The sequence below is a fragment of the Prosopis cineraria genome, unplaced genomic scaffold (assembly GCF_029017545.1).
Source record: "Prosopis cineraria cultivar Desert tree isolate PC_DT_omini unplaced genomic scaffold, ASM2901754v1 PC2, whole genome shotgun sequence".
Classification (NCBI taxonomy): domain Eukaryota; kingdom Viridiplantae; phylum Streptophyta; class Magnoliopsida; order Fabales; family Fabaceae; genus Prosopis; species Prosopis cineraria.
The window spans coordinates 9877665-9899375 of NW_026555333.1; the positions used below are offsets into that span (position 1 = coordinate 9877665).

The following is a 21711-nucleotide window of genomic DNA, read 5'->3' on the forward strand; positions in this document are numbered from 1 at the left end:
TGTCGATAAATATAAAGACGATCCAGTTCTTCCACAAAAATAAAATAAAAATGAATGTCGATAGAAAGGAGACGCCAAATAAACTGCCAATCACATCACAAGGAAGAAACTCAATTTTTCACAAAATGCAAAGTTTCTCAATGGGCGTGCGGCAAATGGTTACTTTGTGCCATGATGTTTATCAACACAAATCGTTGCAGCAAAAGAATGTCAATATTTCTGGTGAGTTTGTTGGTCTGTTTGTGCAAATTGCACGCGCTAAAACTTTGATCTTTTCATGTTGATAGGTAAGGGCTAAGGAGAGCACATATTTGGGCTTTTTCTGAAATGAGAGAAAACTAGAAAAAAGATATTTTTCATCATTTATTTTTTTTTTCTATTTTTTCTGTAAGGAGGGGAAAACTAAAAGAATAATTTTGTTTAAAAAAGAAAAAAATTCTTCTATTTTTTAATACTCTTTCCGTTAAAAAATATAAAGCATTTTTAATCGAATCTTATTTCTAATAAAGTATTTACCTACTTTCAAATTAATCATATCTTTTTATATTTATCACTATTAAATACCCTACAATAAATATAAAATCATTCATCATTAAGATCACTTAAAAAAAAACAATAATTATATTTTAAAAAATTAAAAAGTATTATATTTTTTAACATTCAACTTTTTAAAAAATAATTTATATTGGAGTATTTTTTTTGCCCACCCTCCTCTCATTCAACGTGAAGGGTCAACAAGATTTTTAGAATTAAAATTGTTAAAATTTAAAAAAAAATACGGCAACCCAAATTTAGTTCGAAATATGTCACATCAAGTGAAAATGTACAGTGAATTCATACAAAAACAATCCTACTTAAATACACTCTCGACAGGCAGGATCATCTATCCCTACACAAGGCACACGAACAAAACTGGATTCCAAAATTTAGCAGATTTCAGGAAAGCACACAACATGCTAACATGTGAAAAGAATTACACGATCAGTGAAAGATACGCAAAGTCAAGATGAAGAGAAACTGAGTCAGACAAGCGCATACAGCTTGGGAACAAAAGAGAACCACTTAAAACCACAGCTCCATTTCTCGGGCAAAGAGGGGCACCTGGAAAGCCAATGCCAAGTCCTCCTTGAAGCTTTGAAATACAAGATCTCTGGCCATGTATAGCAGCAAATGCAGATCATACCTTGATGCCAAAAGCAGTAAATGTGCTCGTAATTATGATAACAAACCGACACAAATTTTCTGCAAATCAACTCTGGCAACGTCTCCACTTCCGCCCAATTCCCCATTTCACCCATTTCCCATATCTTTATGCTCCTTGAGATTCCATTGCTTCCTATACCCCCCACCAGATATAACTTCTCTCCGTCACTGACCAATCGAACAAACGAGACGTGGCTGGGCAGAGAGGTATTGGGCCTCAGCCATTTTCCGCTCCCAAAATCAAAGCGAACCACTGAAAATGGTTCTGGAGTCGTAAAGTATAAACCCCCACTGTACAAAACACCTTGCTGGTGGTAGTTGTCGCTGAGAATCAAGTCAGAACAATCAAATCGTTCCCAACAAAGTGCAACTGAGTCGTAGACGAAGGCACTGTTCGAGGCTGACTCAGAAGAGAGAACGAATATCTTGTAACCGATCGCAGTAGAGACAAGAGTAAGATGCTCCAGGCGATAGTAGGTTGTTGGAAGATCGATCTTTCTGCAGGATTTGGCCAGGAGGTTGCAAACAAGCAGGGAAGATGAACTGAAGTCAGACAAACAAAAAAGGCCACCAGAGGAAGAGATTAGAGCAGAGTGCGCGGAGATGTGAAATAAATCGGAGAAAGAGAGAGAGACGTCACGCCAATTGCCAAGCAAACAGTCGTAGAGAGGAAATTGACAGTGAAATTGGGGATGAGACAACAAGAAAAACGACGAGAAAGGCGGAGAAGTCGAAGAAGAAGATGATGATGATGAAGAGTGTTTGGCGATGAAGGAGGGAGAGAAAATGAGAGACCTAAAGGCCTTGCAAGTGGATCTGAGATTCAAGAAGGTCTTGAGAGGGAGGAAAGAGAGGACGTGCTCGAGGAGTTCGGGCGGCAACCTGCTCCAAATCTTGTGATCCATTGAAGAAGACTTGGCAGGGGATCTGGGGACGGCGACGAGGGCGTGGTTGCCGGAGTTCTTCATCGGAAATCAGAATGGTTTTGTGCGGATGGTTTTGCGTGGAAAGCAAAAACAGGATGCGAGCGAGCCTATGCGCTGCTGCCGTGAGTAAATACTGAATAGAGAAAAGCTGCTTAAACCCGCAGGAACTGGAAGCGACCTAAACAACAAAAGAAGGTACCATTGACTTTCACATTTTTGATAAACTTTTCGTTCACCTTTTCCCATTGTAAAGTCTGAGTCATTTAAATTAAATTTTGAGCCACATCCAAAGCCAATTCCCTCACTTCCGTGCTCCTTTTACTTTTCCTGTCTTTCTTTCTTTATTCTTAGTCTACGAAAATTTCGCTTTCCTCTCAGGCAGGAGGTCTCTATCCCGTGATACAGGTTTTGGGCTCTGAGGGGATACTACATTTTTATTCAAATTAAAACAAAATGACTTTTTTTTTCCCAAATGTATCACATCACCTGCCCTAATTCTTATTAATTTATTACACTTATGATTTATTTATTTAAATTTGATTTTATAAAAAAACCTTAAATACATTAGTTTAATATCGAGTTTCGTCCTTTGCGTTATTTCCTGGGTTCCCCTTACAAAGATTTTATTGGTTTGTATACACTTAAAAAGAGCATTATGCATATGGTTAGGTGGGACGTGTGAAAAAGCTTTGAGGCCTGAAACAAAATTACTAGTAAAATCTAACAGGGCCTAGCATATGTAATTAATTTTTTTTAAATCCACTTATCATCTCTTACAAATTTATATATTGAAATCTTATAATATAATGATTTGAATAAAATACTAAATTAATGTAATAGTGAGATAAAAGTTAGTGTTGATAAGGTGCCTTTACTCATCTTGTATATTGGAATAAAATGTAAATATTAATACTGATATGGGATGGCTATACATTTTTAACAAAAAGAATATAATTAAAATTAATAATAAAAATTATTAATGTAAAAAGCCAATAGCAAATATATATACATATACATATATATATATATATATATTATAAACAAGATTTTAATCAAGTTTAAAGGTATCATTTTGATGGTCTTAAAACTACACAAAGTTTTGATACAAATATTTGTCAACATTTTAGACTTTAGAATAAGAAAAGAAGAGAACAAAAAGTAAGACTGTGAAAGGGATTTAGAACAAATTAATGTACTGCAAATTAGTGTGTTATGGATTGCACTATTCTTTTTCATGTAAATGATGAGCTCACTCAATAATTAGTGTTATATTTGGAATGATTGGAATTTTTCAACAAAAAAACAACTAATAATTTTTATTTCTCTTTCATCTACAATTAAATATATAATAATATAAATATTAATTATATATATAATAGGGGTATTAAGAAATTGTTTTGGAAGGCTAAGGAAATTGTCTCAATTGCCATATGGCTGACACGCCCTGGTGATTAAATTAAATCATTAAAGTAACATTATCTGCACGCTTCAATGCATCCTGATACGTCTAGAAGCATTTGTCAAGATGCATCCAAATTTCCTGCTGTAAGCGCCACTTGTAATTGAATTGAGAGACAGTCATTGAGATTTAAAATGTTAAGTTCATGAAAATGAAAAAAAAATTGAGAAAGCAACAAAAATACCTATAAAACAAAAATCTTTTTTAAACTTTAATCAGATTTTAAATCTGTGCGATACATGGAAAATTTAATCCTTAATTTAAGGAGAATAAAAAAGAGTTGGACCAAAAAATAGGAAAAGAAAAGGAGGGAAATGGATTGTCTGTGGAATATATATTTCTTTAAAAAAAAACAGAGAGAGATTGAAACATTTTGGGATGACATTTCGAGTTATTATTAGCTATCATAGATTCACTCTTTCTTTTTTTCTAACTTTGATTTGGTGGTCAATGAACCAATAACTTAATATAAATAATATTGTTACAAAATTATCTCATCTTGCTTGCTTACTCTTATTTTTTAAAACTTTATTTTTTTAAAACTGAAATTACATAATTATAACTAATTTAAATATATTAATTTTATAATAATTCTCAAATTAAACAAAATCATCCATCCCTCCAATAAACACTCCCAAACAATGTAATATTTTGTTCCTTCATTCATTTCATTTATTTGTTGTCCAGTTTCGTTCCATTCATATTTTTAGACATTCTAGTCTACAATATTTATATCGATATAAATTAAAAATACCTAGCAAATTCTTTTTGTTTTAAATTATTTTTTCCTTCATATTATATGAACGACTCGTTTTGTTTTAGATTAAAAAAACATTATAAAAACTCACAAAATATATATTTTTTTAAAAAGCAAAACAAATGAGCCCTCAGATGACTATGGCACATTCCATATTCATCACTTGCTTCTTTATTATAGGTAAAAACATGTTGAAAGGGTAAAAAATAAAAATATGGAACAAAAGAAACAAATTATTTCATGACGTGTTATCTTCACACAAGTTAAAATTTAAACAATAAAATGTTCTTTTATATATTTTCTAGCTTAATATTTTATTCAACAATTTATTATCATATAAAAATTCAAGAAACAAAAAATAGATGTCACGTCTATCATTTATAATGAATTTAAAACTTAAAAACCAATTTTTTTATAAGATTTTTTATTCTTATACATACTGAAAATACAAATAAGATCCCTATATATAGAAAAAAAATTATATAAATTTTTTATCCCATGCATATTAACAAATAAATAATAAATTGTTATTATTCTGTTATGTTATCAATAACACCTCGAAGTGCATGAAATCTGAAAAATAAGCCATATTATTCACATCTCATAAAAAATGCTTCTTATTAAAAAATTTATATTTTATATAAATTTTTTATCACTTGCATATTAAAAATAAAGAATAAAAGAAATATGGGTTTAACATTCTTTATTACTTCTCTTCTCATCCCTCTCTCAAACTTCGCTCGTTCTCTTGGTTTGCCTCTTACCTCACCGTGACTACATATCTTCTCATCGAACATTCGTCCTCGGCACAGATATGCTCATCAAACTTTGTTGTCACTTAAATATGCTCTCTCTTGATCGTCTTATTTTTCAGAGAACGGAACGACTAATGAAGTCAAGCATGGAGTTTCTCTTTTCTCAGTTTTTTTTTTATTTCCTTTTCATCATCTTCTTCTATTGCTTTTCTTAATGAATATTGAATCTCTGTACATTTATAAGAATGTGTTGTATATTTGTCTAATTTTTTGTTTTGATGAGTTTTTTTAATTTTATTTCTCCAAAATGCTTTCTGATATTTTATTCCGTAATAATTGTTTAATAGCTTTTGCTTTATTTTTTATTTGATTTTAATTTTTGTAGCTTCATGGATTTTGGATTTCCTTTTCCTTTATAAAGATTGTAGATTTTTTCTCCTTGGTTGTGATTGGATTTTGATTATGGTAGCTATTTTGTTTTTTTTTTTTGGTTACTTAGATCCATCCTTACTGATTTATAATGGTTTGGATTTGTTTTTTCTTTATTAGTTTTTCCCTATTTTTATTTTTAATTGTTAGTTTTTGGCTGCTGCTGCTTTTTTTTAGCCATTATATATTGGCTCGAGCACCACTGTGTCAGTTTTATGTTTTTGTTTTTCCACGTCTATTTGATTTCGGTTCTGTAACAAAATTTCACATCAAACGTGGGCCCACAAAAGGATGAATAACACTAACATAAAAACAAAACACGAGGCAACTGTTTATCAACAATAAAAAGACGGATTTTAAAAAAAAAATTCAATTCAATTCAATTAGAATAGAATAGTTAGATAAATAGATAGATTGTGCACTGTAATTCAAATTTTTTTGCATCATACAGATTGATGCTATCCAAAATTGAAAAGAAAAATACTCGATATTATTTATCTACCTAAAAGTAATTTAGTATCCCCTTCCTTGATTGCTCATGTAACACACATTGCATTAAAACGCTTCTCAATATCATGCTGGATTGCTTTAATCCTTTGACAAAAAGATATTTTCCCCCCTTCCGGGCAAAAACTTAAAAAGCAGAGCACGCAAATACCAGAAGCGGCGAAGGTTTGACCGTCGCTAACGTATTACGCGCCATGTCTATCCATCAAGGGCAGAAATGGGCATATGGAACATTTGACAAGGAACATGTATATGAGACTCGCATATGCTTGCTTCTAATAACCACTCAACCCAGAGAAGTGCTTCTTCATGGCTCGGTCCTTTCTGTAATGGTTGTTCCTTCCTCCTCCTCCTCCCCTCCTTCCCCTGCCTCTGGAATTCGAGATATTACCTCTTCCTTCACCCTCAGAGGCATTAGATTGTTTGTCCTGAGAAGCACTTGACTTTCCCCCTTCCTTCCTTCCCCCCCTACCACCAGAATTGCCCAAACTCCCCCTCCCTTGTGTTTCAGGACCTGGGGATCGGTCATTGTCGTCCTTATAGAAATCTGCCAGCTTCTTTACCGCACCAAGAGGAAGGTTGCCACCACGTCCAAGACCATAAATTAATTCTTCTTGAGCTTGATTAACCAGTGAAGCCTCATCTGAATTTGCAACTGCTATAGCACCAGCCACTTTGTAGCTGTAATTCTTGCCATCTTTGACATAATATTGGGGCTTTTTCCTGGAGCCCCATTTTGAACTTGGGGCATTTTGAGCAGTCTCTCCAGTCCCAGTAAGCCACGATTTACCTGGTTTCACAGCGTCCCCTAATACTTCATTTTCTTCTACTCCAGAGTCTGCCACACTAAAACCCAAATCATCAAAAGAGTCATCATATTCGTCTTCATATTCATATTGTGAGATTAGGGCAGCAGCTTTCAATGAGTCTTTTTCATCCCTTTCATCCAGGATACTCGCATCGGACAAGTCAGCTTTAAATTTCCTCACATATTTTCCAAGTGATACGGAGGATGAAACCAATGGTCCCTCTGTCTGTTGCTTCCGGCTAAAAGCTGCTGCAGTATTTGAGGGCATTGACAAAGAGTCTATTAGTTTGCCTTTTCCTTTATCATTTCTATTAGCAGTAGTAGACAGGGCTGGTTGTACTATATCTAGCGATCTGTCCAAGCATTGCAGATCTTCATGGAGGGTTCCCTCCAAAATCCTTTGAATGACCTCTTCCGGATTATGATCATAGACTTCAAGACATGCACCTAAAAACCCTTTACCATAATCAGGAAATAGGTCCCTTATTTGACTGATTTTGGACTCAATTATAGCAGCATCTTCATCCGTCTGCAAGGGTTTGCTCTCCATAGGGGTTCTTGCAGGCTGTGGATCCTTATAAATCTCTTTTGGAGAATTCATAATCCCAGACATATACTGAAACTGTTCATCATCAATGAATATCCAACCTGAATGAAAGCAACTCAATTAGAAAAGAATAGGTGCAAGAATGCCACCAACTATGACTGATAGAAAATCAAGCTAACAATTGCTAGAGAGAAACTTAATTGACAGGTCAAAGTGATCAAATTCCCTTCTATAAAATACAAGAGCAGAAAAGTTTTAGGCCAACTTGAAGAGACTTTTCAGCATCAAACTTCTACACAAAACCATTCTAAGCCCAACAAAAACTCGTGCAAGTAAAGCCATACTAAACTCTTCTGCAAGTAAAACTAGTGTATGTGCAAGATCATTTACCATCATCCCGTAAGCTTTCAACCCTTTTCAAAATGTTGTAACTCTTTGCAATATGTTGAATAAATGTCTCCTTCTGATGGTTTTCCTGTAATTGTAGTGAAACTGCATTGATCTCTCTTAATGTTTGAACCAGGATATCTGCTCTGATAACTGGGTCCTCTACAGTGGCAGGAAACATTTTTGTGGCAGCGGGAAGAGGGTAGTTATCTCTGAACACCTCATCACTAAGATAGCAAAAGTGCAATAATTGCCAACCAAACTTCACCAATCTCATCTGTAACATCTTCAAACTTACAACAATGATTGACATTCTTCCATCTTGTTCATCAACAATAATGGTATGGAAGCCCTTTAGCAAGGATGGAAGTAGTGAATCATGCAATCTAGCGAGAAAGCTTAGCAGCTCCTCATTTCCAGAACTATAAGAATGCAAATCAACAGAAATCAAAATTTACCAGGAGAACTTTTGACGTTATCAAAAATCATTATAGAGGGTTTGACAAGTGATTTATGAAAGAGATATTCCTCAGAATTTAAGCATGAGTAGCACAAATACCATATGTGATTGCATAACAAATATCCCCTCAAACCAGAATCAATACCAAATGATAACTCCACTGTAATGGCACTCTTAAAATGAAAAATTGCTGCACTCATTCTAAAAGTAAAATTCCACTAATTTCAGCTGTAGAAGATACCTTATTTCAACTGGGCAAGAAAAAAATACAGCTGCCAGTTCATATGCACTAACAAAAGCATCCATTGATACAACTGCATCATTTATAAAGTCGATCACCTATAGAAACAAATTACATTGAACTTATGTTTAGAAAACCCAAAGAACTTGGTAACAAATGCTGAGCATTTTGCATTTGAGAGTAAACTAAATAGCGATTGGATATATTCTCTTCCTTGAACACTACTGCAGAAACTAAACGAGGAATTATAAAAAGTCTGGGAAGAGGAAAGGCATTGTGTTATATGAGAGACGGTGAACATATTAATAATCTACTCATCAGCAGCAATGCATGCATGTTTTCTGGAGCTATGGTATTGTTTAGGTCATGCCTGTGATAATTTCCAAGCTTTGCTGGAACCAGGGCTACTTCACACACGAGAGAAGGAAATTAAACAGAATGATGGAAACCAATGCCAGCCATATAACAGGGGGCACACTTGACTGGAGAGAAATGGTTATTCAAGGAAGAAGTCTGATAGGTCCCAACTCACTACTGCCACCAAGACACATACACGGAGACATAGAGGAGCAGCATAGGGGCAGAAAATGGGTACTGAAACAGCAGCTTATATACAAGATAGAAAAGTGAAGAAGCAAAAGAAGGGGGTAATGAAAGGTAAGGAGCAGTTAAAAAGTTGCCAGTGCATGTATAGAGAAATGAACTGAGAAGAATGAAATTCAGAAAAGAATCTTGGGTCAGAACTTTGGTGGAGAGAGCCAACCTCTTGAATGTAGGAAAATTGGCTGTATTTGAGGTTCTACTTCTGCGTTGTTGTGTTGGTAGGGAATGCTTGTTTAGTAAGTGTTCAAGTCCTTCTACTCAGTTTATTTGCTAGAATTTTGAAACTGTAATCAGTGTAGTCAGCCATCAGTGTCATTTGTATCATCTATGTTTGGTGTTAGTATTCTATAGCAAAAGCGTCTCATTAATCAATAGGTGTTGTATCTGGAAGTAATGTACTTTGACTTTTCTTTTCAACTTCCTTTATACTCCCTCCATTCGAATATGTAAAGTATTTATTGAAAAGTTGGATGTTAAAAAATTTAAAGGATTTTTAGTATTTCAAGGTGTAATCATTGCATTTTTTTCAAAAGTGCCCCTATGAATAATCACTCTATATTTATTTTAGAATGAAACACCCTATTACATAGGGGTAAATATGGAAGATAATAACTACTTTATTGAGGGATGAAATTCGATTAAAAATACTTTATATTTTTTAACAAAGAGAGTAAACCTTTTCTTTATTAAGTCATTTGGTAATCTATTTGGAAGCATTTAGTTGGGTCCTAACAGAATCTCAAATAAAAGGCTGAAAGGAATAATCCTAGCGCAATCAATGCTCTCCCCAGAATACACATTACTACTTCATTTAGGTTTGCTCCCTTTCCATTTTATCCAATTTAAATTCAAAATATTGATATTAACCAAAAACAGCCTCCGCATCATACAAAAACTCACCTCAAGCAGATCAGCTTGCAGCCGAGCAGCAATGTGATCATCAAGTTTTCCAGAAGAAAATAAAACCTGCATATAATCCCAGGAAAAAAAATTAAACAATTTACATTAGTGTAACTAGAGTTCATTTAACTTGCTATTGTGAGTTAAATCAATAGTAAATAACTTTCTAAACTGAAACATTTTTATTAGCAAGTGAATAAGATCAATTTAGGATCGTTTATTTAATTCAAAATTAAACAAAACATATTCCAAAAAACTCACCAATTTATATTAAACCAAGATCAAACTAAGCACACTAGTTTTATACAATCACGAATTGATTTCCTACTGCTAAATAACTACTGCTAAACGGAAAAAAAAAAGAATAGGATTTACAGCAAGATATCCATCAAGTGAAATTACAGATAACTGTACCAAACAGTTTAACACCATGGTTTAATTTCTAATTTACCAAACAGTATAAGACTCCTTATATAATTTATACTTGCAATGGAAAGAACAAACTAACGAAAGCTTAGAAAGATACAGAAAAGAAACTGATGAATCATGGACATAACATGCTTTAACATTGTCAATTTACAACAAGTACCTCCAATGATGAGCTGCATCTTTCATGCATTGTGTGGGCAATTCCAAGAAAATGTGATATCACAGCTGTCAAATTATCATGGATCCAAGGCTGAGCATTCAAAGCATTTCTGACCTGAAAGATGTGATGACATGAGAGGTGAAGAGAGAAAAGCAAGCACAGAAGCTTTTACCAATAGAGACGTTAATTCAAAAAATTAAGCTATTACTGAGAGTAGGTTTGTGAATAGAGGGCAAAGCACCTATCTTGTGCCTTAAGTTTTGTTTAAAGACTAGACATATATGCAATTAATTTCCTATATCTTTATTGTCGAAGTTTTCCTTTCAAAACAATATGGGCATCACTCCTCAATAATAATATGGCATGTGTATGATTTAATTGAAAACCATACAGTTGTTTGCAAAAACCATACACTGATCATCTTATCATAGAAAAATCATGCACTTAACATGTTATGATTTGAAAATAAGGAAATTACTGCATACAAATTTTTTCTTTGTTTGATTAAGAAGAATAGGGAACTGCAAGGATTGAACTCCCGTGCACTTATTTACATAGGATTTGTATTATGTCATAAACTGCATTAAATATATAGTTTTAATCTTCCATGTCAAGGTCCATGGACAGTTTTATTATAATTTATACTTATGATATCTAACAAGCACAAGAAGGTACTGTAGAAAACTCAGACTTCATCACTTGGATTCAGACAAATAGAAGGACCAAAACAATATAAGTAAACCTTGGCAATCTAAAGCGTTAAGAACATGAGAGAAAGTATTGTTGACATGAACCACAGACAATAACGGAGTAACCAGACTGTCTCGGGAACATTCTACACATGTCAGCCCGCAACCTCAGAGGAAGGCACAATTGAAATAGACAACGTAGCAAAACAAGCAATCTAGTATAATATTATGATTTAACAGGGGAGAGAGATGATCAAGCACCAATATTCATCTTATTTCAACAAGGATTGACGCGTTTCCACTGCAGAATTAACAGATATTAATCTGCTGGATCTAATTGTTGGTGACAATAAAACTAAAAAGCATCAAGGGCAAACTCACATTCTGGAAACACCTTAGCATAGTAGACAAAATAAGTGGCACTTTCATAGTAACATATCACTAAAATTGACAGATCCAAGACTATCAGACAAATAATAATAACAGGGTCGATGCCATGATTTAAAAATATTCTTGAAAAATAAGACTTTTTAAGGGTAAATTGTCACAAAAAAAATCTTCCTATAGCAATTCTCGGTAGAAGCTCTGAAGTTATATATTAAAACCTATGGAACCTAAGGCATATGAAGTTGGTTCTTCATACACAGCAAACCATTATTATTAAAAAAAATTCTTACAAGCAATCTTGTCAACTCTTCATTTTCATGACTGTATATGGCGCATATATCTAACAACTTTGGCAAGTCAAGCAACTTTTTCTCCTGCAAAAGAACTACAGGCAGAATTAGTGAACAACAGTGAATCAGAAACTATACAAATATTAAGTAACTACCAAACAGTTAGCCTATTATGGAAATAATTCTGTACTACATAGGCTATTTTGTTTTGAAAATTACACTAAGGACTAGTTTACAAGCAACATCTCACACAACGATGCATGTTTTTAACAATCCAGTACCACTACTGGGGGTGACTGACAAGTCTTACTCAATCCATGTGCCAATCACTTCTGATGCACCCATAAAATTTGCAGAGCAGGAGCATACAATTAATTTCAATTAATCTTCCATGCCACATCAGAATTTGTTCTCAAAGTAATATGAAAGTAGAGGAATAAAACAGCAAAAAAGTTGCCTAATTGCTCTGCGTCTGCGTATCAGCATATCATTAGATAATCCCTACAAACAGCCATTAGCAAAGCACCAATCTGAAGCCATAACATAAAACTATCTTGTTACCATGTTACTGAAAAATATGCTATAACAAATTATGTTGCAGCAAATAAATTAAGGCTCATCATTTCTGTGCTAAACTACATTCTGTTTTCAATAAATTGGGGAAAGATAAGAGAAGACCCACCTTCATGGTCTCTCACATTGAGGGTATGAGCAACCTGAACGCCTGGATCTTTATTAGAAGAACTACAAGAAACACATTTATGATGATAAGAGCAGTGGAAACGTGCAGTTTGCAAAAATCCAGGGGGAAAAAACATAATTAGAAACCCAGAATAACAATCTAGCTTCACAAAAACTTACATGCGATACAATACCATAAAAACACGACGGCTTAAATCAAGCTCTCCAACAATAACCCCAGCGACTATATCCTTGGCCCCACGATATGGGAAATCATACCATCTGCTTCTAAATTGTAGGAAGCTGTCCAGAAACTCATGCAAGGAGGTATCAGTAGCCACTGCAAATGTTCCAGAAATAACATAGCAATAGAGAACTGAGAGATAAAAATATGCACTCAAGAAGCACTCTAACCGTTGAGGCTTAATGAGAGACCTTCGTTTCCCTAGATATGATAAAAGCTTTGCTACTCATGAAATTACGAATCAAATGGATAACAATGCCAATTACTTAAAAAATTAAATGAAGTTGATCTTAATGGAATAAAAGTTCCATCGCCACAAGAAACCTGAGTCTACTCGACAATTTTGGAAGATTATACATAAGAACTACTCTACAAGTACTCCAGTTGAAGTTCCAGCCAGGCCTTGCACAGCAGTCAAGTTGAATGAAGACCGTGTGTTTCAGTCACCCACCACACCAAAAAAGTTTAAATTTCAACATATTCACTTTTCATTGCAATTAAATTTCTCGAATGATATGACTTCAGGCGCCATAAAAATCTCGAATGAAACATCTTATGATCGTAAATAATAACTTAACATCGTGTACAGAATCAAAAAAATACAGCAATGAAGGAAATAATTGTAGATGAGTACCTTCTTTCCAAAATTCCCTCGGTTTCAACTGAAGCAAACGAGACAACTCTCTATTTAAAAGATCAACAACTCTCTGGGATTCCATGGGATCCAATCCTCCTTCCTCAGAGCCAAGCCCAGTAGCCACTGCTTCGTCTTGTGGCAAGTAGTTCACAAAATTACCACCCTGGTCTCGGTTGGACACCCATTCTCCACTCTCGCCCATTTGAACCCTGCCCATCGATGTTGAAACGGAACCGCTGCTCCCAGCACGGCCATCCGATTGTTTCATTGAATTCGATTGTCTGAGGGAGGTTGAGAGAGTTGGTTTTGACCCGCTAGGGTTTGTATTCGAATTTCTAGGCACAAATTTCTTCTGGGCTTTGACGAAACCCTTGTTTCTCTCTTGCCTGCCCACACCATAACGATTCGACATCGTACAAGCAGCACTAGTCGATGACAAATGAAGCACAATGATTCCACCACCAAGCAAATAATGCTGATTACCCAATACTTTAATTAGAGTGTAGTTAGGTCGTCGAGCAAAGTTCCTCCAGTAGAAATATAAAGCATAACCAACCCTGAAGCTAGGTGGTCAAGGTGTTCGTCCCCCACTAGCAACGCAAACCAGAATCAAAGGAAACTTCTGAGTTCTGATGGGCAGCCTCGGAACATTGTCTGCTTGCCTGTTCTCTGTTCCCGGCAAGGCTATAAGTTGGGCAGGCGCCACAAAAAATCGTATAAACCCACGTGTAACCAAGATCCGCTCTTGTACGGGCCTCGCATCCCTCTGCTGCAGTCAACTTGAACTTCTTCTTTGTTTTTTTTTTTTTTTTTTAATAAAAACTAGGAAACTTCATTCACAAAAACATAAAGGGCTGCAAATAAAGAAAAACTCAAAAGGACCCCTCAGTAAACCAAAAATACATCTATTGAGACGGTTCCTGATATAAAATAAAGTCACAGAGAATATTATGAGCTTATTTAGCCAAATAATTAGCTTTCTTATTATCGTCTCTGTAAACCAAGTCAGCTTGAAATTAGAGCAGCCAGAAAACAAGCCCCTAGCCCAAGTCATTTAACCTTGGCAATTGCTAGGATCAAAATTTAGATCTTAAAAATGTATAATAAATATATAAGAGCCAACTCTAATAAAATGATGGCCTAAATAAGTCGACCTTATAGGATCAAAGGTTAACCAATTTAAACCCTTTTATTTATTTATTGTTTAAAATATTAATTATTATATTTATATTATTGATTTTTTTACATTATTCATAATATTTCAAACACTTAATTGTTATTGTATTTTGAAAAAAATGTAACTTTGCATAATATTTTAGTTTGTTTAATATCGGATAATTATTTCTTTATCTTATCTCTGAAAATATTGTTTGATATATTGCTCAACTAGAGAATGATTGGATTTATGATATGCGTGTGTGTTTAATATTTTTAAATTGTCTGTTTTTTTTTTTTGACAAAAGGATGCTTTTACACTTATATTATTTGAGATTGTATGACTTAAATTAAAAATTTATAAATTGTAAAATTTTATTACTTGAAATAGAAGTTTTTTTTTTTTTGCATAATCATGACCGTGATTCTAATGTTTCTATTAACGTTCAAATGTTATTGTCTTATTGAGGTTTATAGAATAATGATTTGATTTAAATAATTACAAAAAATAATTAATAATTTAGTTTGTTAATATTTATTATTTAAATTCAAAATTTTATAATATTTATTTCTTTATTTTGTGTACTCATTTAACCGAAAACATTTAAAAAATGTAAAATGACTTAAAACTTGCAAGGCCAGCCTTTGGCCCGTGCCAAACTCTATAAATAAAACTTTTTTGATATAAGTAGATTTTTCAAGTTTGAACCTATTAAAATCAAGCCATTTATATTTAGGCCAACCCATTTTCTCATCTCTAATTATAATCTCTAAATCAAACTAATATTTGAGCTTAAATCAAACTTGGAGTATGATTACACTAGGCCTTGAGTTGGTAATGACTTTGACAACCTCCCCTGAATATACATTTGTATTGTGTAAGGGGATTTAAAATCAATCCAAATCTTATATATATAACAATATAAATTAATTACATCAAACCAAATCGATATGAATCAAACTAAAACTAATTATAAATGAGGTTTGATTTGGTTTATCTCTTGACAAAATTAGTTGGTTCATTTTGATTTAGGTTTTCATTTCTGAAAACTTGAATCAAACCAAACCAAATCTTACTATATATTTTTATATAAATTTACCTAGGATTTTTGCTCTTTCCCAAGTTTAATTATTTGTAAATCATTAGTAAAAATATGTTACAATTAGCTAAATGTTATCTATAATTGTTTATGATAATTTATTAATTTTATAATCAAGTATTTTTAATATAACATATTTATTTTTAGTAGTTAAATATGCTCAATAGTTGTCAATAAATATTCTTTTGTGCTCAAGAGATTTTTTCATTTTAAATAGTAACTAATAGTTAAAAAGTATCAGTCATTAAATATGTGCGTACACAAATATAATGATTATGAAAAATATCTTATAAAAAGAGTTCAAACTTAATCTAAATTGATCAAAGGAAAAAAAAAACTAAATAGATTCCAAACTATAATGAACCTATTGGTTGAGTTCAATTCAATTTTTTATTAAAATTGAACCAAATCAAATCTATGAACACTGTTACATTGTATTGCGTGTGTGTGTTGAATTGTGAGTGCCAAACTTTTCACTCTAGACAAAAATACAGTATAAATAACCTTTTACGGGCAAGGATGGCCGACATTGAGCATAAGTTTGTCAAAGAAAAGGAATAATTATATTCCAAATACTCGGATTCCTCACTAGCTTGTTTATTCAATTTGATTTCTTTTTCTTTCCGGGTTACACATAATTCAAGTTTCGAATGAGAGAAGTTTGAATGTGCACTCTAAAAAAGAAAAACAAAGAAAGAAAGAAATTACTAAATTTTACTTAGAGTTGTCTCTTTGAAATCGCCATTGAAAAAAAGAGCTTAGGATATAGCACATGGTGAGTGGAGACACTTCCCCTATCGTGCGCTTCAGTAAATACATCTGCAAACAATTTCTCGATGAAAAAAACCTCAAACCATCTTTATCAACAATAATTCGTGCCTTTGTGATATATAATATACTCTTGTTGCTTTTCAAAGATTCAGTGTCAGCGACCATGTATTCAGAATAAATTTTAAACAATCTTCATGGCTTATATTGTTGGAATATAATTAAAAGCTACGTATACTCAACTTAAAGGAATTTATCTTTTAGCACGCTATAGAATCGCATTTTCTCTACATTTCAAATGAAAAATAGCCAAGTTAATTTATTTTATAACCATGAAAGAAATTATATATTTAAAAACACGTGAATATGACAATATATATAATTTATTATCTCTCATTTACTATTTTATAAGTTATGCTAGCTTTAGTTGACTCGTCAGTAAAGTATTTGAATTAATAATTCGCCTCTTTAGGAGATATTTCATAGCAAGAAACAGTGACGTTAATCCAATTTTCATTTAACAATTTTTTAATCTGTGTTTGATAAATATATTAAATTATTGATCTGAATTATTTTCATTTACATGCTTGTCATCAATTGTAGTTCTCTCTCACGGCCTACCGGCAAATCACCCTCATCCTCGGGGATTTTAATGAGGATCACAGATCACGTCTCAAAATAAGAATCTTGTTTTTCTGTTAAGCTGTTTCGGATTTGAACCAGTAGGGTGGAAAATGTTACTGCAAGGAATATGGATAGGACTTACTAAGTGCTCAGTTAAAACACTCAAAGCATCACATGCACCGTGAAAAATATATAAATCCGCTTGTTTAATATTTTTCATGTTTTGACTTTAACTAAATTCGCAGTTCTTTGAACAGAAGATATTGGAAAGAACCAAGGCTACGCCTACGGTCGCATTATCATTTAATGGGGTCACAGATATGAGGTACTTAACGTGAATGTGAGAATTGTCTTCATGGACAAGAGGGCAGCAGCATTCATATTAGAACATAGCAAGTTAGAACATATACATATATCATTATTTTCCTTTCTCGTTTACTTAAGTGACATTTCAGGATCACTCTGGTTTCCTTCATCATCGTGTTGGTGGAGAAATCCCGCGGCTGAGATTCAGTCCAATGTCAACCCCATTATAAGCAATAGGAGCGTACATCCACAGGTCATCAGAACTTAGAAGCTACACGAAAATAAAACATGCTAAACGAATTAGTTTCATTATATATAATTTTCGTTCGTGTAAATATCTACATATTAAAGAATTGTCTTCTGCAATTTATGCCTCTTATTACCTTTATCTGGAGTTGCAAAAATTTCACGTAATGGACTGCCTCTTCAAGCATCGTGCTTATATCAACCTGAACCACCGTTTGCAAAATAAATCAGCGATCCAAGTCTTTTATATTACTCCCCAACCAATTGATTTGGTTACTGGCCCACCCACCCCCACAAAGGAAAAATAAATAAATAATTAATATAAACTATCATCACCTTTGTTCCGTTTGGAACAAGATTCTGTAGGATTCTCAGTCGTTCATTTATTCTCTCCCTTCTTCTCTGCAAGATTCATAACGAAAATGAGTATCATATACAGCATATATATTATGTTGTCACATAATGGAAGAATATATTTTGTGGTGAAAGAAACAAATAAATTACCCTGGCATAAAGGCTCTGGGGATCTGTTGCTGATCCCCTATTGGATCTGGTCTTTCCATTTGTGTTGTGAGTCACTGGTGATTTAGACTCTGAGGAAGCTCCTGCACTATTTTCCTGAGAAGCATTATCGTCCTCTACGCTGTAACTACTGCAGCACTGCCCATGTAATCCTGCATCAGTATCTTCTGCCGCGTGGCCATTTCCTGCAACCTTTCGGTTCTTTTGCTGTGCATTTTTCTTACTCTTTTGCACCTGAATTCGAAAATTACAGTGAGAGAAACTCTAATCCTGCTTCCACCCTTAATCTTGAGTGTTGACAAAAATGTAGGATCAAATAAAACACTTACGTCTCTTGAAACACGAGGTTTCTTCTTTTGATTCTCAGATGAGTTGGTGTTTGTTTTGTCATCTGCTGAACCCTCCAGTTCTAGCATATCAAACTTCCTTTTGAGGTGCATCTGCTCGGAAGCAAAAGCTGTAAACTCAGCTTGACTTAGATTAGAATTCTCCAATCTGTTCCCTCTCCTACCTTCATTGTAGCTAACAGTTTCTTCCACCAAAACGTTTCCTGGTGACGGGTTGAACGTGCCAGTGTTTTTCTCATGCATCATGCAAACATTCATGAACATGCGGGCATCATTTGCTAGAGCCTGATCAGGATCACTGACATAGTTCAAATGACCGTGGTTGGCAACGTAGAAAGCGTCGCCGCTACAGTCACCGCTAAAACTACTTTCTTGAGAAATAAACTGCAAACCTGGGTTGAGAGCATCTAAAGAATTAAACATGCATCCATTTTCCCCAGCTTCAGGAGCAGAGCAAAACATGGATTCTGTTCCCATGAGCATTCGATCATGTTCCCCAAGCGGAAGTGAGCCTTGGCCAAGAAACTGTGAGAAGTAATCATGCTCTTCTGAGGCAAACATCCCTTGAAAGCAACTCATTTCCCCATCAGGGATGACTCCAAGTGGCTCCATTGTTTTCTGTACAGTTAGAAGCCTGAGGAAAATAATTGCTGTTCTTTTGTGGTCCAATACCACTTTAAAGGAGGCTTGCCATCAACAAAAACTAGGAACACATTTATACCGATTGCCAAGAAAGAGTGTTAGCATAAGGATTGACTTCGTTTGTGAATATTTTTTAATTCATTATCATTGTGCTCGGGTAGGTCCTAGTTCTCTGTAACTGAACATAGGAGTCCACTGTGGGGCCAATACCAGGCATATGACAACTCAGAGGGATACAAAAGTTCATGGTCATGAATCATGATAAACTAAAATAATACAATGCCCCAGTGGCCTTTGGGATTTAAACACCTTAGACTTCTTAAAACTGTCATCAAAAAGACAACTGAAGTCTAATAATAATCATTGAAGGCGACTAACTGTTTGATTAATAAGTCTCTCAATTGATGGCAGTAGTCGTACAGTTAGGGCTAAGGAGGGGAAAAGCATGCGCGTTTTTGATATTGTCAGAACGTGAAAGTCTCCCCTGAATATAATAAACAGAAAGAATTCTGTTAGCAAATACTAAACAATAAAAAACTATGGGAGGCCACATCGTGGGGATGAGTCTGACATTCTTTAAAGTCCGACATAGACCGTGGAGTTCGCTCATTGTCTCCTCAGCCTAACGAGCTCTCCCATTTTGCTCGAACACCCACAAAATATGCCAGCAATATAATATACTGTCATGAGATTAAAATGAAATATCACTGTTCAATGCACAGTTCAGTCAGTCGTTCTCCAGATCCTAAGCGTAAAGAATAATCCTATAATTTAACAATGTTCGAGTCTCTCTGCTGTCATATCTCAAAGATCATATCATCTAGGCTGCCAATCAACACATTAACGATTCACAGTAGAACTTAAACAGGCATGGAAGTGGGAATCGATTTTTAGCTACTGAAGGAAAATGAAGGATCCCCTCCCCCAGTGAAAACCTCACAGTGCCAGCCTCTAACATGCACAGTGCATGAACAAAACAAAGTTGCTGTTGCGCCCACCCCCCCCTTTTTTTTGCCAGAAACAATACAAAGTTGTTACTGATCATGATATGGGTAGAGCCTTTTGAGTTCAAGAAAAGTTTGATCTTATGGATATATCAGGAATGAGCTTTTCGCGCCATTTAGTTCCTAATTCTATTGATACCTTGCCCTATCCATTCCAAATTCAATGACAGCAACAATGTACTCTTCCATACGGCATTGACATTGCCGGTTGATAACCTTTCCCGAAACCCTACAAAGTCAAACCTGCAAGTATTTGATAGGTAGCAGTAAAATGAGATAGCAAAACGGAAAAAAAAAAAAAATAGTAATGTTAATGATTCGCATATAAACTTAAGGAGCCAGCAGTGCAGTATCTACGACAGAGCAAAGAACCCAGCTGTTATATCTTCAGCTAAGATTAATCCATCGTCACAAAATTCTCGTAATCCAATAGACTACAAAAACAAAGGCATTAAACACACTGATTACAGTCATGTTAGGTATCCTTAGATTCCGCCTATCCTCGCGCGAGTCCCCTGTCCACGCGTCGAAAATGGATTAGTTTTCCCCATTTTTTAAAAACCACATCTCTTCGAAGAAAGATCATAAGGTCTCTTCTCTCTGCACCGGCCATAGCACGACCTTTTGAGTTTGAAATGGCTACAGGAAACGCTATAATGTATAATCCCAAACGTCTGGGCGGAAAAGAAAAATGGGGCAGAGAATAAAATCTAGAAACGAAATAGGAAAGAAGAGATTGGAGACCCTAAAAATCTGATTTTATTCCTCATTGATCACCAGCTTCATGCTTTTTTTTTGGGCCAGAAATCTCCTTCATACTTAAACTGTTCGTGTACAATTAAATTAAAATAAGTAACCTTTTATATATCATTTATTTTCTAATAAAATCTTATTATTAATATTATTAATACTTTAAAATTTATTCATTCTAATTTAATTGAATAAAAATACATTAAGCATACACAACATAAAAGTTGAATACCTGCGTCTCTATATTTAATATATTATTATTATTATTTTATTATTAGTGTTCAAATAAAACATGATACTTTTTTTCTCTGTTTTCCTTTTTTTTTTTTATTCTCTATACCAAACGAAGGAAGGGAGCTTCTGCCCTAAAAAGACCGTAACCTTTCATTGTCAGCAAAGGCTACGACGCTGGCAAGGGGAAACAACGCATAATTAAGATAAGATATATATAATTAGTATCAATGTCATGATGAAATATGAACCCTAATGTAAACAAATCGTAGATAATATAATTTAATTTAATTCTAAATTTTATATGCAATATATATTATAGAGTACGTATCATTCTGGGAAGAATAGCTTTGCCTTTTTCCTTTTTTAGTCTATATAGCATTATTCTTTTTAAGATATATATTGACAAGTTACGTGCGACATTTTTATAACTTTGCGAAAAAATGTTTAAACAATTTTTTATAATACATTCTATAATGACTCGAGCTAAAAAATTAAAATTTAAAGAAATTGAATA

General features: G+C 34.1%; 3 protein-coding genes across 4 annotated transcripts; all 3 read right to left on the minus strand.

Moving 5' to 3' along the window:
- Positions 1 to 740: 740 nt before the first annotated feature.
- On the minus strand, positions 741 to 2354 carry LOC129303793 (F-box/kelch-repeat protein At5g43190). The gene has a single exon (XM_054943312.1). It carries the CDS (start codon positions 2169 to 2171, stop codon positions 1023 to 1025), a length of 1149 nt encoding a protein of 382 aa, XP_054799287.1. The 5' UTR covers positions 2172 to 2354; the 3' UTR covers positions 741 to 1022.
- Positions 2355 to 5883: 3529 nt separating this feature from the next.
- On the minus strand, positions 5884 to 14213 carry LOC129302136 (uncharacterized). The gene is made up of 9 exons (XM_054940811.1): positions 13497 to 14213; positions 12799 to 12958; positions 12620 to 12681; positions 11938 to 12032; positions 10572 to 10685; positions 9983 to 10048; positions 8480 to 8577; positions 7782 to 8200; positions 5884 to 7492 (listed from the first exon to the last, which is right to left on the minus strand). The coding sequence occupies exons 1-9, from the start codon at positions 13909 to 13911 to the stop codon at positions 6312 to 6314; spliced, it is 2610 nt and encodes an 869-aa protein (XP_054796786.1). The 5' UTR covers positions 13912 to 14213; the 3' UTR covers positions 5884 to 6311.
- Positions 14214 to 17493: 3280 nt separating this feature from the next.
- Positions 17494 to 20975, minus strand: LOC129302137 (transcription factor bHLH84-like). Of its 2 annotated transcripts, XM_054940813.1 has the most exons (6): positions 20544 to 20975; positions 18550 to 20456; positions 18203 to 18454; positions 18035 to 18100; positions 17836 to 17901; positions 17494 to 17723 (listed from the first exon to the last, which is right to left on the minus strand). In XM_054940813.1, the coding sequence occupies exons 2-6, from the start codon at positions 19177 to 19179 to the stop codon at positions 17622 to 17624; spliced, it is 1116 nt and encodes a 371-aa protein (XP_054796788.1). In that variant the 5' UTR covers positions 19180 to 20456; positions 20544 to 20975; the 3' UTR covers positions 17494 to 17621. The 2 variants fall into 2 exon arrangements, with proteins under 2 accessions (XP_054796788.1, XP_054796787.1); XM_054940812.1 differs by having other exon boundaries at positions 18550 to 20975.
- Positions 20976 to 21711: the final 736 nt, after the last annotated feature.